Below are 13645 nucleotides of genomic sequence, written 5' to 3'. Positions count from 1 at the left end.
GTAAACACTTGGGTTATAATGGTGAGTCTGAATGCGAGGACTTGTGGATGAGTTATGGGTCCCTGCTGCCAAAAACAAGTCATCAAGTCTGGAGCGGCCCGTCGTGGTGCTGTGTTTGCCCATCATCTCTCTTGCCTTTCACCCCCACACAAACCCACTTCGCCCTCTGATGTCTGTGTGCCTTCGTTAATGAAGAAATTCTCGTACCTGGGTGAGACATAGCTGTCAGCTGAGCAACCTCCAGCTCTCTGTCCCGACTCTTCACCCCGGCCAGCTCACAACTACGCCCACCAACAGAGACGGAGCATTCTGGAAGAAAACATTACAGCTGCATCATGCAGTAGATGGCAATGCTTCTCTCAAAATAACTGATGAAAAATCATAAATCAGATCACCTTAATATCTCTGTCAATCCTCCTGGACAACAATGAGATTAAATGGAGAGCAAATGGGAACCTTTGCTTGAGGCTGCTTATTTTGTTTTGCCTCAGAACAATCTGTAATCAAAAGATCTTATAAACTCAAACACTTCTTATTAAATTATCAAGACAACCCCTGTGGAAAAAGTACACTGCAACATACTTTTATTACAGAAATAATATACTTAACCCTCTGGTGCTGCTCACGTGGCAGTGCCCTTTTTTAATTTCAGTGAAATTAATGTGCAATAATTTTAGTTTGATAATGTTTTTTATTTAATATTTTGTATTTTCAGGGAATTTTATATACTAAATTATATTTATGGAATAGTTATGACCAATTTATTACCTGTTAACCACTTTTTGAGCATAGACTGGAAAATGAAATTTCCAAGACTTAAGTTTGGTCTCTTTTTAAAGAAAACACTTGGATTATTAGTTATAGAAAAAAAAAAAAAAAATGTTATAGAAATTTAAGTTTATTATTATGAAAAACGCACAAAAATACTATTTTTAAATTTTATATGAAACATATATTTTCCAATACAAACAGAATAAATCAAAGCAATGAATCTAAACAAGTTGTGTTCCAGATTTGAGGATGATATCCCAAAAAATAAGCTTACAATACAAGTGGGACTTTTTTCCCATGACCATTTAACCTTTTCGAATCCTGTCCATGATTTTTTTTTTTTTTTTTTTTTTGGGAGGGTGGGGGTGTTCACATAGCAAGTGCCAAAAATGATACAAGTTTCTGAAGAAGTAAAAAAAAAAAAAAAAAAAAAAAGTAAAACTTTTCGGTCAAAAATGACCAAACTGCACCAGAGGGTTAAAAGAATACTTCTACATATACTACATATTGCATGTAATTTTTCAGTTGTAATAGCAAGCTAACTGCAATTAAATGGAAAAGTATTAAAGTAAATTCATATTAAATGCAGTTAGCTGAACATTACAATATTTTGTATGTAATTTTATAATTACTTCCATTCTAATATTGTGGTTTCAGTCCCACTTTATATTAAGTGGCCTTAACTACTATGTACTTACATTTAAATTAATCATTTGATACAATGCACTTATTGTGTACATACATGTTTTTTACATTGTACTTATATTTTAAAAACACCTGCATGTAATTACATCTGTAATTAATTTCTGTAATTACATTTATAATTACACTGTTGACCCATTCCTGACACCTTACCCCTACCCTTAAACCTACCCATACCACCAAAGCTTTCCCTAACCTTACCCGTATCCCACCTCATTAGCAGAAAAAGTGTTTTGCAATTCAATATGAACCCAATAAGTGCATTGTACTTATTTTTTGATGTAAGTACATAGTAGTTAAGGCAACTTAATATAAAGTGGGACCGTGGTTTCAAATACGTGTACTGCCGAATGTACTAACAAGCATTTATGGAAAACTAAAATATAATTGAATGTCTTTTCTATACTGTCATTTATTTGAATATATTTTACATTTGTAATAATGAAGTTGCAATTCAGCACATTTAAGATATATTAACTTGAAATGTAATATTGAATAACATGTTGAAGTTAAAATTATAATCAAGTACTTTACATGTGCTTTAGTATGTTAGTCAACACATCAAAATAAGTGTGCTTCTTTAAAGTATGACAAAAAATGATTAAAACAATGATTTAAAATGTTACTAATTAATTTCACATTTCACATTGTACAAATTAACATTTTGTTAATGTATTATTATCAAAAATGAATTAACTATGAACAATAGTTGATTTATAAATATAACAACAGCATTTACAACATTAACCTATTACAAATTATAAAGATACTTTATGCAATAACTATTGTTAAGAAATTGTTAACATTACTGAAAAGTGTTACTTTTTTCAGTTTATAGACAAGAGAGAATTATGAAAGAGTTTTCAAAGCTGTCCAGATTAGCAGTTCACTAAATGATTTGTCTGCTTCAAATAAAAAATAAAATAAAATGTTGTGGTTGTGCTAAACATCATGAAATGTTTGTCTACCATTTTGACGACTGAGCTGTGAAACTGCCTACAAGAGGCAAAGTTACTATTAAGTTTTAGGAAACATATGTGCCATTTCACATACAACAAACACTTGCTAGTTTGCACGAGCTAATGCAAGTGACAGGCACGAGTAAGATGGTAACTGACACTCTCACCATCATGATGAAGGCCGCCACTAAAGCTATAGACAGCCACACGATGTCCAAGAGAGTTGTTAACAAACTGCACACTCTGCTCCCAACCATTAGCAGTGATACAAAATATACAATCAAGCCTGGGTGAGGAATAACTACTACAAACGTGATAGCGAGGATGTCAGAGGAAGGTCTGATCTGTTATTTTGCTCTAAAGGAATCAATTGTTGAAATACATTATCAGCACCTACTTTTGAAATTATATATATATATATATATATATATATATATATATATATATATATATATATATATATAAATAAATGCATGCAAAATATATGACATTAAAAAAGTGACAACACTCCCAAAATATTGTGAAAATGTTAACCCCCATCTGGCTTTTCTAAAGAACAAATTGTTTCTAAAGAAGAAGAAGTAAAGAAGAAGAAAAGAAAAAGAAAAAAGAAGAAGAAGGTGGTCCTAAACACGAAATATGGAAAATATGTCATATTTCAGATTAAGATTCTCAGATTGGTGATTTGCTCTTGCCAGGGCCAAAGTGATCCCAAACAGAAAGACTGTTAGTGTTGATAATAATGCTTGTCCTTTTTGTGGTGTAAAAAAAGGGTGGTTAAAGCTTCATTAATATCTGCATGTAAATAGTTTAAAGAAAATGATGCGAAAATAATAGATTAATTTGGAAATTACTATTATTTTTAGCCTAAGGGTCTCTAAGGCCAGTTTCTACCACAGTTCTCATTACTACAGTAAAATTGTGGTATTATTGTTATTAAACTGTGGTTTATTATTAGCCACCACTATTAAAATTAATTTAAAAAAATATTTTACAGTAGTAAAAATTATAATTAACAGTAAGTAACAGTGACCATAATTACCATGGTTAAATTTGTAAGGTGGGTTGAAAACGTGAGCATTCAATGCCGCCACCTAATGGTCAGGAGAGGAAAAACAATTTGCAGTTTCCCCGTATTTTAAACCAGTCTCAATGATCATTTGCCAACACTGCCCCCTTGTGTTGGTTGAGGTGAATTAGACAACCATGACAATGTTTTACATATCAGTATATCGGTAAAAACTTAATATATATATATATATATAAAAAAAGTTTTAAAATTCAAATTTAAGGTAATCAAATGTTTAATTAGAAGAAAAATTCAGAAAACTACTTAAAATTCATACTGTAATTTTTTTTTTTTTTGCAGCCTTCATATTTCTTAAGGACAGAGAGCACTTGTCTAATCACTCTAGTTTGTAATTTAAGAAATATAGTGTTAAATTTCCAATAATCTGGTCAACTTGTATACAGACATTTTCTGATAAATTCATAACTGTTAAAGCAAGAAAAGTTTTCATCAGGCTCATCCTAATCACACTTGATTAACTATTCAAATTCACTAATCAGAAAGTTATTTCATTAGACATTAACTCTAAAAAAAAAAAAAAAAAAAATCTATGAAACAGGATCAACTTATTCCAGGTTACCACTGGAAAAAATGTGGCGCTCTAACCAGCAATTTGTATGCATGTGACTTGACTTAGAAAATTTGGTAGCACTTTAATTTACAGTCCTGTTCCCCATGTATATACTAAGAACTTATTATAGTAATTGCAATAACTGGGTAATAACTAGGTACTAACCCTAAACCTAACCTTAACCCCTGTAGCTACCTTATATTACCCAGTACTTCCTTAGGAAAGTACACTGTAAGTACACACAAGTGCACATACTGTAAAATAAAGTGCAACTGGACATTTATAAAACCGTGACTGTCGAGACTTTAAGAGTTGAAGTTACACAAATAGGTAAGTTTTGAAATGATTTATTTAAAAAAAAAAGACAAAAAGACAAAAAAAAGCAAGACATGGTCTATGGTACTTTCATCATCACAACAGTGAAATTGTTAGTTAAACACTTTTAAACCCAAACACAAACTCGTCTAACTGATCAGGTGAGCAGAACAGGAGGGTAACCTTGGGTCACATGTACAGTGATGATCATTCATGCAGCACAAACGGCTCTCAGCTGAACTTGGCTTTAGAGAAGTCCATCTCGGGATGCTGAGCCATGAACCTGCAAACACATGGAAGAACATTAATGAATTCAGAAGAGTAGCTTCAACTTTAAACATACAGAATGGACTTATTTTCAGCACGTTCAAAAGGTTTGAGCTCGTAGTATATATTATATATATAATTTTACACAATAAATAACTCATACTAACTGCCTCAGTTCAAGCGGCACGTGAACCGATCATCTCTTCCTACTAGCTATAGCACGAAATAAACATGAACATTGAAGGTATGTTTCAAAGAAAAGATGTCAATACACATTTTTCAATTTCAAATCCACTGACGTTAGTCTACTAACTCTCTTGTCTGTCAAGTCGCCTTTATTTATATAGCGCTTTTTACAATACAGATTGTTTCAAAGCAGCTTTACAGTTTGTTTAAAGTTTGTTTTGGCTGTACAGTAGCTCTAGAAGAAAATAGTGTCACTGTCCAATAGTGTTGAGTCATTTCCGTTGTAAAAAAAAAAAAGTTATTAAGTTATTTATCTATACAGCAGCTCTGGAGAAAACAGTGATGTTGTCATCCAGCTCAGTACAGGTCTTATACAATGGTGTTAATGCAGACAGATCAATAAAATCTGTTTTGTTTGTCAGACAAAATGGTGGATTTGGCATTATGATTGGTCAGATCGCCTGTCAATCAAACTCACGGCAAAGGGTGAATTGAGAAACATCACAACAGCGCAAGAATTGTGCTGCTTAATATTTCTTATGGAAACCCTGCTATTTTTTCAGGATTCTTTGAAGTTCAAAAGAACAGAATTTATTTGAAACAGTCACTTTTGATCAAATCAATGAGTTGCTGAATAAAAGTATTAATTGCTTAAAAAAAGTCTTACTGACAAAACTTTGTAACTGTAGTGTATTGTAAGAACTTTTATTTCAAGGCAAAATATATTTAACCAAAAAATTAACATGAATTATTTATTAATTAATATATTTTGGCAGTGTCGCAGCACAACATTTTACAACCTGAACTGTCATTAAAAAAAAAATAAATTAAAAAAAATAAAAATTCATCTGTTATTTTAAAAGACAATTATGAGGGTCTCTTTATGACATCATCTCTGGTTTTATGTTTTTTTTTTTTCTTTTGTTCTTACTTCTTCAGGATATCCTGCTTCTTCTGCTCTTCCGAGGTGGGCAGCCCCATGGACTTCTGCCTCTGATCATACATCATCTTCTCCACCATACTGCGCGTCTCACCGTCCAAATCTGACAGCTGAGCAGATTCCATTTAAAAACACAGCATGGGATGAAGGTGCAATCCATCATTTTGTCTTATAATAATGCAATATTTATTAGACTACACAATGATCCCAAAGTTTCATCAACCTTGAACATGCCATTTGAAATCAACCCTTGATCAAAAACCTCATATTCCTGACTAGGAAACCGTTTGCTCTTACCTTGGAATTCTCTGGGCAAATTTTTTTGGTGTTGATCTCAGGGTCTGTGGACACAAACTTGTTCCACCACTCCATTTTGTTTATCTGAAATAAACGTGTATCAGTAGTCATCCCGGTATAACAATGTATCATTGTATCATGTATCATTGTTATACATCACAAGCTCGCATAAATGGCATCTACGCATGCTCTCATCCATACCTTCTCAAAATGGATTGTGACCACTTTCCCATCCTCTATGAGCCAAGAGCTCTCCTCCACTTTCACCTCATTGTACAGCTGCCCGTCAATCACAGGCGGATGACCCTTCAATCCGACCTTCAGGGAACGCCGCTGTATGTCCACCACCACATCCTTCCCCTTCAGACGGAAGTTCACATCGAAAGGCACAACCAGCTGCGAGAGGATTTGACAGTTGAAATATTGGGGAGAGGGTCATTTTAAGATTTAAGCTTTTTTATCGTTATATTATCTTGATAAATTATTTTAATAGATTTTTTCCCACAATTCCCATTACCTTAAAGGGATAGTTCACCCAAAATTGGTTTGTGTTGGCGCTTCCGGGTTCTACGTCAGAACGCCGGCTCAGTATTGGCCGACGCTGTTCATGTGAGCAGCACAACGTACGCATGTGATGCTGACGCAGGAGCTGGCCAATAATGAGTCGCCATTCTGATGTAGAACAGAGAAGCACTGCACTGTCTATACAATGTAAACAGTGTAGGAGACTGTCAGGGAAGGGAAGAAATTGTTGAATAAAGTAGTTATTTTTGTTTTGTTTTTGCGCACAAAAAGTATTCTCATCGCTTCATAACATTAAAGTTGAACCACTGTAATCACATGGACTATTTTAATGATGTCTTTAGTACCTTTCTGGACCTTGAATGTGGTAATTGCTTTCTCTTGGGGATAAAAAAAACCCTTGGATTTCATCAAAAATATCTTAATTTGTATTCTGAAGATAAACGAAGGTGTGGAACGACATGAGGGTGAGTAATTAATGACAGAAATTTCATTTTCGGGTGAACTAACCCTTTAATTATCATGAAAATTTTACACAATGCAAATTTATTTCATCCTTGTAAAATCTGTGTATATTTTTTCCTTTTGATTTTGGTCTATGAGTTGTATATGAGTCTATGAGTTATTTATTCATAAACATTTTGATCTTTACCTTGTGTGCATCATTAAAAATAGTGATAATAATGTGGCTGAAATAACAACAACAAAAAAAATATTGATTTGAAATCAAATCGTTTTGGAGGGCTGAAATCATTGACCAAAACAGTGACATTATTTAGTGCAGCGGTACCCAAACTGGGGGGGTGCACCCCTTGGAGGGGCCCGGAGTTATAAAAAGGGGGCTTGGCAAGGCTAAGGAATAGTGTAATAGCGCACTGCCAAATTATCCTGCTTATTACGCGACTACTTATCACATGAGTAAAAAACTAAACACAAAATATTAATGAGACATATTTTTTTTACCTCAAGATGACTCACAGTACCCGCTTCAGTGGTCTGTTATTAGCTGTATAGTGTTTGTTGTTGTGGTATAGCACACCACTAGATGGTGCGATTGAAGAATCAGAATTGAGTATTGCAGGGAGCCATGAAAAAATATGAATGAATTATGCGTGGTTCTGCACTATGGACAAGTTTGTGAAAGGACTGCCAGTGCCAGGTACATGTAAAGTAGATGATACACCTAGTGTACACAAATGTCACAACTACTCTGGTGACATTTTTAGCATGAATCTTGTGTACATAACAAGGATACACTACAACAGACAAACATGTCAGCAGTGTGGGAGCACTGTTCGGATGAAATGTCAAGAAGCGGCTCGTTGCCCAAAGAAATTGACTGATTTCACTTTACATCTGAGAACAAGACACCCTGAACAGAATACTGAGTACAATTACTCAATTACCTAAACTTAATAACCAAAATTCTGGTTTGGATTTTGGCTAAATGAAAATATTTCATTTCAGTTTCTGAAAAATAATCACCAATAGGCTATATGCACGGTTACTGGTTGTCGTTAAGCCAGCTCGGGCATTTCCGGTGAACTGTTAGCTGTTCAATCTGTACTCGCTGTACATCGACACAAAACCATCAATGGTTGACTTTTTAATGTTGTATTCATATTTTAATGCAGTTATCACATTTACCTAATTTGCCAATAAACCAGTTTTATTGATTGCAATAAAGAAGCTATTGGGACATTTACATTTGTTCATCCTTCTGAGATTGTCCCCATTGTAAAACCGAACATTTAAAAACGTAGGAAAAATTAAAAAAGACAATAATTACCACTTTAACCAGCAGGTGGCGGAAAAGTAGCATTTATTTGCGCATATATCAGCCATTTCCTCTAATCGTTTTTCACTTCGTTTTTGACTAAATATTAAACATTATAAAATAACTAGGTTTAAAAATACATTTTGTCAATGTGAAGTATGAAATGCTCAAAAAATCTTAAGAAAAACAATAACTTTTCATGTGAATGAATGACACAGAAAGCGAGCACTGCGCTTTCCCTTTGTAATCACAGCAGCTGTCAGTCAGTGCAGCACATCAATTTCAGCACACTTGTAAAAACACACATTTTATTCAATTAAATCTAACTAAAGTGCAAAATACATTTTTCATTTTTGAAGCTTTTTTTCACATAAAAGTGTGAAAACTGATGGTCAAATTGAATTTAGCCGAGGAGGAACAATGAGGTACGTCTTTATTTATTTATTTTTTATGCGGTCTTACATTTGAATAACTAAATTAATGCTATGCCTGACTATTTAAGTGACTGTATTCTGATTATAAACTAAGTATTACACTACTGATGCTCAACACACCAGCAAATGACATCTCACCAGAAGTTTTCGAGCTGGCTTATATTATTGCGGAAGTTCTAAAGAACGCTCCGTGCATATAGTCCATTATAAATATGGCTGTGTAATCCTATGTGCAGTCTATGTGACTTACTGACTGAATCTCTGTTCAATTAGTGAATACAGAAAAAATATGACTCACATCCACTTCAGACAGGGTCTGAGTCCACCGGTAATTTGAAAGGTCTGCTCCGTTTCCAGCATTAGGCTTTATCTTGTCTTTGTCCTTTTCATCTTCTTCTCCTTCTGAGTCCGACTGACATACACACATAAATGAGCATTAGACATTTATTTAGAGCTGCTCAAAACTACATCATCATCATTTTGGTTTAAACTAGTACATTTAATAATGATAAAAACCCCACTTACCCCTTTTTTGTCTTTCGCTTTTTCTGATGTATCTACGTCTATCTTCTCAGCTACTCCAGAACTTTTCTTTTCTTCTTTTTGTTTTGTCTGAGAAATGGTGAAAGTTACTCATAAATCACATTTGATGCTTACATGGTAATAAAGGTATAGTTCAACCAGATGAAGTATCCCGTTTATGCATATTTGTTATTACATAAACTGTATTAGATCATTTAGTACATAAACAGGGCATAAAAGTGTTTTATGAACTGTAATATGCTCTCACTTGATTTAACTGTGACTGGAGTCTCTCGGCCTCCTCATCAGTGAGTTCTTTGATTCTGGGCTCCTCTGCATCCTGCTTCCTCTTTTTCTCCTCTTCCTTCAGTTTGGCAGCTCTGTCAGCCTTCTCCTTCTTCTCTTTCTCTTGTCTGGACTGTTTGTCTTTCTGAACTTTGAGGGCAAGCTGATTGTGATGAGCAAATACCTCTTTAACCAGCTATAGGACAAATGAAAAGAAAGCAGATCAATAATTGGGATAACAAATGCTCACAAATTTATATGCAGAATAAAGGTACATTCCGTAAACAACAAATTATTAAATATATATATATATTGAAAAATTCTAAAATGGCATTGGTTTCTAATTCTAATTAAAAATGTGAATAACATAATTTCAAACCATTTCTCAAATTTAAAATGGCTTTAAAAAAAAACTAGATGTATGTACTACTGTTATGAAGCTTCTTATGATCTTTATGGAGCTTGATAACCTGAATTGCCACATATTTTAATTATATGTAAAAGAGCAGCTCCAACATCCTGCTAATATATACAGTACAGTCCAAAAGTTTGGAACCACTAAGATTTTTAATGTTTTTAAAAGAAGTTTCGTCTGCTCACCAAGGCTACATTTATTTAATTAAAAATACAGTAAAAAACAGTTATATTGTGAAATATTATTACAATTTAAAATAACTATGTACTATTTAAATATATTTCACAAAGTAATTTATTCCTGTGATGGCAAAGCTGAATTTTCAGCATCATTACTCCAGTCTTCAGTGTCACATGATCCTTCAGAAATCATTCTAATATACTGATCTGCTGCTCGAGAAACATTTAATGTGTACAATTGTACAAAATATTTGTGTACAATATTTTTTTTCAGGATTATTTGATGAATAGAAAGTTCAAAAGAACAGTGTTTATCTGAAATCTAATCTTTTGTAACATTATAAATGTCTTTACTGCCACTTTTGATTGATTTAATGCATCCTTGCTGAATAAAAGTATTAATTTCTTTAATTTCTTTTCAAAAAAATAAAAATAAAAATTCTTACTGACCCCAAACTTTTGAACGGTATTGTATAATGCTACAGAAGCTTTGTATTTCAGATAAATGCTGTTCTTTTGAACTTTCTATTCATCAAGGAATCCTGAAAAAAAAAGTACACAACTGTTTTCAACATTGAAAATAATCATAAATGTTTATTGAGCTGCAAATCAGCATATTAGAATGATTTCTGAAGGATCATGTGACACTGAAGACTGGAGTAACGATGCTGAAAATTCAGCTTTGCATCACAGGAATAAATTACTTTGTCAAATATATTTAAATAGTACACAGTTATTTTAAATTGTAATAACTATAAAGATAAAAATAACTATAAAACTATAAATTGTAATAACTAATAACTTTTGGACTGTACTGTATGCTAATATATATATATATATATATATATATATAGTAAATGATGTGAAATGTGTAACTGTTGGGTTTAAAGTCACCATTAAATCAAAATTGACCATTCTTTTTTTATTGGAATATTGCAGGTTTATCATAAATAATTTAATCATATAATTTTAATATTTATATACTTGTAATCTTTAATCAAAATAACTTCCTCTCCTGTTTGCAATGACATCTCTTCTCTGATGATATGTTTTTCGGCAAAAGGATGGGACAACCTGTCACTCACATGAAACCTGTCACTGAGAACTTGTGAAGCGGTTTCTCTCGGATAAACGTCACAATAGGAAACAAAATACTATTGCAACTTCTGTTTAATGCTGACTTTAAGATGCAAAAATACAAACATTCAATGATTCTCAAATATACATAGAGAAGACATGACTTAATTTAAATCTTGGTTAGTACAACTAACAGTCAATTCAATCAAAATCAAAACCTTCTCTGGGGCTCCGGGCTCTCCTCCCGTGAAGAAATCTGTTTTCCTCCTTAGAAAACTGAAGAATGTGTTCACCAGCTGTCAACAATAATAATGAAGAAGAAGAAATGAGAAGACACCAGAAGTGATACTATGTTCACTGGAATGGCATATCATAGAAAGCAGGTTTATGGGTTGGATGGTCATTTTTATTCAATCTTATAAGACATACACCAAAGTAACATATTAATATACAATGGCTGTTACAAAAACCTAGTGAGCATTTTTGCACATTTAAGGACTGTCTAAAAAGACCAAAACCATGTTCTCCACATATAACAACATTCTAATACCCCATAAAAGTTGTGCATGTAAATGATAACAGCATATTAATGTGCTGTTTTGCCAAGCCAACACTAATAAACAGCCAAGTACTCCGTAACTAATGTACATACAGATATACTTTATATTAGAGCCAGTCATCGTGCATCAGTTAGCTCGGCTGCTAGCATGCAGCTGCATGTGTTGACATGTTACCTCCTGCACTCCTCCTTCATGCTGCTGCGCCATGGCGAGCAACATACCATCGAATTTCTCCTCATCATCACCCATTTTCACTAGCGATAACAGATTAAAGAACTACAATTTGATGTGTGATGCTAAGAGTCACGCTTAACACCCGTGTGTTGCCTTGACTTCCTAGATACAAGGACAGCCCACATAATCTTTAGGACCAATCAGATCACATATATTTGAAGGACAAACGCGCAAACCAATCAGGTGACAGTTTTATGAAGCTGTAGTGGGTGAGGCGGTTCTTACAGCGAACAGATGAGGCCTGAGGACCTTTCTATGGCAGAACTTTCTAGAGACCCCTGACAGACTGATATACGGACAGATAGAGTAATACATACGGTTGTGAGATTGTCTTTATATTAAGCTCAAGAAATGGTTTTTAAAACGAAAACCATAAACGCACAATAACACAAACTTGAACACATTGTCAGTTAGCCTACATTTGTGACCCTGGACCACAAAACCAGCCATTTAGGTCAGTTTTTTTTTTAAATTGAGATTTATATGTCATCTGAAATAAATTGATTTATGGTTTGTTAGGATATGACAAATTTTGGCCGATATAACTATTTGAAAATCTGGAATCTGAGGCTGTAAAAAAATCTAAATATTGAGAAAATCGCCTTTAAAGGGTTAATTGCCAAAAAAAAAAAAAAAAAAATTAACGACTTATTTAGTGATGGCCAATTTCAAAACACTGCTTCAGGAAGCTTTGGAGCATAATGAATCAGCGTATCAAATCAGCAGTTCGGAGCACCAAAGTCACGTGATTTCAACAGTTTGGCGGTTTGACATGCGATCCGAATCATGATTCAATACACTGATTCATTATGCTCTGAATCTTCCTGAAGCAGTGTTTTGAAATCGGCCATCACTAAATAAGTCGTTATTTTGTTTTTTTTGGCGCACCAAAAATATTCTTGTCCCTTTATAATATTAATATTGATCCACTGTACTCACATGAACTTAAATATGTTTTTAGTACATTAATGGATCTTGAGAGAGGAAATGACATTGCTCCCTATGCAGGCCTCACTGAGTCATCGGATTTCTACAAAAAATATCTTAATTTGTGTTCCGAAGATGGTCTTACGGGTGTGGAACGCCATGAGGGTGAGTAATAAATGACAGAATTTTCATTTTTGGGTGAACTAACCCTTTACAGTTGTCCAAATGAAGTCCTTAGCAATGCATATCCACTCACAAAAATTAATTTTTGATATATTTACGGTAGGAAATGTACAAAATATCTTCATAGAACATGATCTTTACTTAATATCCTAATGGTTTTTGGCATAAAAAGAAAAATCGATAATTTTGACCCATACAATGTATTGTTGGCTATTGCTACAAATATACCCGTGCGACTTATGACTGGTTTTGTGGTCCAGGGTCACATTTATTCTGTATAAATAATATATAATAATGAATTACCATAATTATATAAGTGTTAATTAATAACATGGTCAAGATGATGATGATGTGCTGTCATCTGTAATAATGTATGTATGAATAATAAACAGTGTAATATATAGCATAATAATATATGAATACCATACAAACACTGATAATTAGGCCTATTTA

At 33.5% G+C, this 13645-nt stretch overlaps 1 protein-coding gene across 1 annotated transcript; it reads right to left on the bottom strand.

Annotated features, from left to right (window-relative positions):
• Positions 1–4403: 4403 nt before the first annotated feature.
• Positions 4404–12214, bottom strand: nudc (nudC nuclear distribution protein). Its single transcript, XM_048201991.1, has 9 exons — positions 12023–12214; positions 11507–11584; positions 9601–9813; positions 9336–9422; positions 9109–9222; positions 6279–6473; positions 6078–6161; positions 5772–5890; positions 4404–4670 (listed from the first exon to the last, which is right to left on the bottom strand). Exons 1-9 carry the CDS (start codon positions 12095–12097, stop codon positions 4619–4621), a joined length of 1017 nt encoding a protein of 338 aa, XP_048057948.1. The 5' UTR covers positions 12098–12214; the 3' UTR covers positions 4404–4618.
• Between the last annotated feature and the right edge of the window lie 1431 nt (positions 12215–13645).

This window comes from Megalobrama amblycephala, linkage group LG9 (assembly GCF_018812025.1).
Source record: "Megalobrama amblycephala isolate DHTTF-2021 linkage group LG9, ASM1881202v1, whole genome shotgun sequence".
NCBI lineage: Eukaryota > Metazoa > Chordata > Actinopteri > Cypriniformes > Xenocyprididae > Megalobrama > Megalobrama amblycephala.
This window is presented reverse-complemented; position numbering and strand designations above follow the sequence as displayed.